At 39.9% G+C, this 2,849-nt stretch overlaps 1 protein-coding gene across 1 annotated transcript; it reads left to right on the plus strand.

Annotated features, from left to right (window-relative positions):
- Nucleotides 1-509: 509 nt before the first annotated feature.
- LOC138301600 (olfactory receptor 5V1-like) lies at nt 510-1,457 on the plus strand. The gene has a single exon (XM_069242118.1). It carries the CDS (start codon nt 510-512, stop codon nt 1,455-1,457), a length of 948 nt encoding a protein of 315 aa, XP_069098219.1.
- Nucleotides 1,458-2,849: the final 1,392 nt, after the last annotated feature.

The raw sequence follows: 2,849 nt of genomic DNA on the forward strand, positions 1-2,849 counted from the left end.
ACTTAGCCATAAAGGTAAGAACGCAGAGTATGCTCAGATACAAAGGAATTACTGAGGTGTTTGTGAAAGTCAGCTGGCTAGTTCCACGCTTTACAAATCAGACATATGATCACAGAAGTAGTAGGAATAGGTAACATTTAATTTTAATTTATAGGTTTTAAGACTTGCCCTGTAGCTCATGCGTAAAGAGAGACCACAGCATGGTTTTCCACCAAACTCTCTATGAAGTTTTCTCAAAGGTTTGGCATGCAGCAAGTACCAGATACTACTAGATATAAGCAGGCTTCTGCCAAAGAAATCCACTTTTAGCTGAGAATGGGGCAGCCTTACTGAAAGCTTTCTCCAGCTGATCGTCAGTGAGTCAATAGAGGAGGCTGCGGGTAGTCAACTGGATGAAGCTAGGTGGATCAGCATGAAGAAAGGATAAATGTGTGACAGTAGACCTTTTGTGTAATATTTGTTTACCTCGACTGTGCTCTGTTTTGCAGATCATGTTTGCAGCAGAAAATATGGAGAAACTAAACTATACCAGATTAAAAGGATTCATCCTTGAGGGACTCAGCAGTGACCCTCGGTTCCAGATCCCACTGTTTGTGCTGTTTCTCATACTCTACATTATAAACCTACTGGCTAACATGTTAATGATAGGGACAATCACCGTCTACATACGATTACACTCTCCAATGTATTATTTTCTCCGCAACCTGTCCCTTGTTGATATCTCCTTTACATCATCCATAGTCCCTAAGATGCTGATAGATTTTCTATCGCAGGTAAAGTCCATTTCCTTTGCTGGTTGTGTAGCACAGTTATATTCTTTCATTTCCTTTGGTGGCGTGGAATGTATCCTACTCGCTGTTATGTCTCTGGACAGGTATGTAGCAGTGTGCAAACCCTTACATTACACTGTGATAATGAATGAAAGGGTATGCATCATTTTGGCAGCCATCTCCTGGGTTGCAGGTCTTCTGAATTCCTTGGCACACACTGTTTTTACTTTCCGCCTTCCTTTTTGCCGGTCCAATAGAATCAACCATTTCTTTTGCGACATCCCACCGCTCTTAGAGCTATCCTGCACAGACACCTATATTAATGAGATTGTAGTCTACACATCAGGAGGGTCTGTTATCATTGGCTCCTTCCTGTTCACTCTTCTGTCCTATGTATTCATCATCTCAGCCATCCTCAAAATTCAGACATCAGAAGGACGTCAGAAAGCATTTTCTACGTGTGTCTCTCATCTATCAGTTGTCAGTTTATATTTTGGGACCATTGTCTTCACTTATATCCGGCCAACATCATCTTATGCGCTGGAGCAGGACAGGGTCATCCCTGTGCTATATGGAGTGGTGACACCTATGTTAAATCCCATTATTTATAGTTTAAGAAACAAAGAAGTTCAGGGAATTCTTCGAAAAGCAATTAAAAGATTGAAGGGGCATAATATAGGCGAGTAACCACTGTTCATTCTTAGCTTTATCGGAATGTCTTTCTTTGTTTTTTTGTGAGATAAATAACCGACTTGGAAACAATTCACACTAAATTGATAGGTTAATAAACTTTATTTTGTGTATCCTGAAAATTATACTGCAGAGCTAAAATTATATCAGGACTATGTTAATAAAACACGATTTTACCAAATGATACTGCAGAGTCAGCTTTCCATTTCTTTCTCCGCATTGGTTATATTTCTGTTCCTGCAGAGACAGTTTGCTTCCTCATGGAATTCATGCAGATGGACATGAAGCTAAACCAATGGTTGTGTTATTCTTCACATTCATTAGCCATCACTATTATAGTGGCATTCATGATCTATATATTTTCGCCATTGTACAATTACTTTCTTTGCTATCTTCATCCAACATTGCCCCCCCACACCTGCATTTTCGGCCACAGATGCTTTTTGACAATTTCCCAAAATGGTCAGGGGCATAATTCCAACGCCCATGAGGCACACTAACGCCGTTGGTGTGTCACTTTTTGATGCTCTAGCGATGCAGTATGTCAGCACATTCCAACACCCATAGAATTTGAGGCATTCCCAGATTTACAAGGCTGGGAATGTGTCAGATTCCTACGCTACCTCAGAGGTGGCAAACGTGGTGCAACAAAGTGAAATAGCTTTATTTCTCCTTATTTTTTGCTCTTACTATGTGCACACTGCAGCACATGTAGAAGGAAGAAACCGTCATTAATTATTGTTTATGTGCATAAAGGTGTCCCTTTCTGCACATAAACAATAATCCATGCAATGCAGGCACCCTTGCACCATGGTACAAGGCCGCCTGCGTTGGCGCTAGGCAGCCTATTGTGCGCCAGCGCAGAGGAAGGTACAGGGATGCATCATATTGCTGTAAATGTGACTCATCTCTGCACTTTCCTGATGGTGCAGCACAGTATGCTGGTTTGAGGTGCCATGCTGCATTTTATTGTAAATATGGGCCTCAATATTTTACCCTGTGAACATTCACACTTTCCTTTGCTGTGGTGCATTTTCTTGATTTCTCTTGAGAGAATGACCAGAGAATGACTCACTGAAATAGTTAACAGAACCCATACTCTCTTTCATCATGAACAAACATACATAAGAAAAATAGTGAACATCGAATATATTTTCAAGAATTCTTAAAATTAAAATCATATCCTAGTGCACATCATACTAATAATAACTATTACGAATATAAACAGCATTGTGGCAATGATATTTATGAAAGAGCAGAACAAAAGAAAATATTTAACCCTTTGATCATATTTTAAGGTTCCTCTACATTGATAGGACAAAGCTTAGTTATTCCCTTGGCTAACTAATCTGAATTTAGAACCATAAGTGACCTGTTTGCGTTTCATGG

This window comes from Pleurodeles waltl, chromosome 6 (genome assembly GCF_031143425.1).
Source record: "Pleurodeles waltl isolate 20211129_DDA chromosome 6, aPleWal1.hap1.20221129, whole genome shotgun sequence".
NCBI lineage: Eukaryota > Metazoa > Chordata > Amphibia > Caudata > Salamandridae > Pleurodeles > Pleurodeles waltl.

Bases quoted from the DNA above. Each gene is read 5' to 3' on its own strand.
- LOC138301600 (XM_069242118.1), top strand. From the start codon at position 510: ATGGAGAAACTAAACTATACCAGATTAAAAGGATTCATCCTTGAGGGA.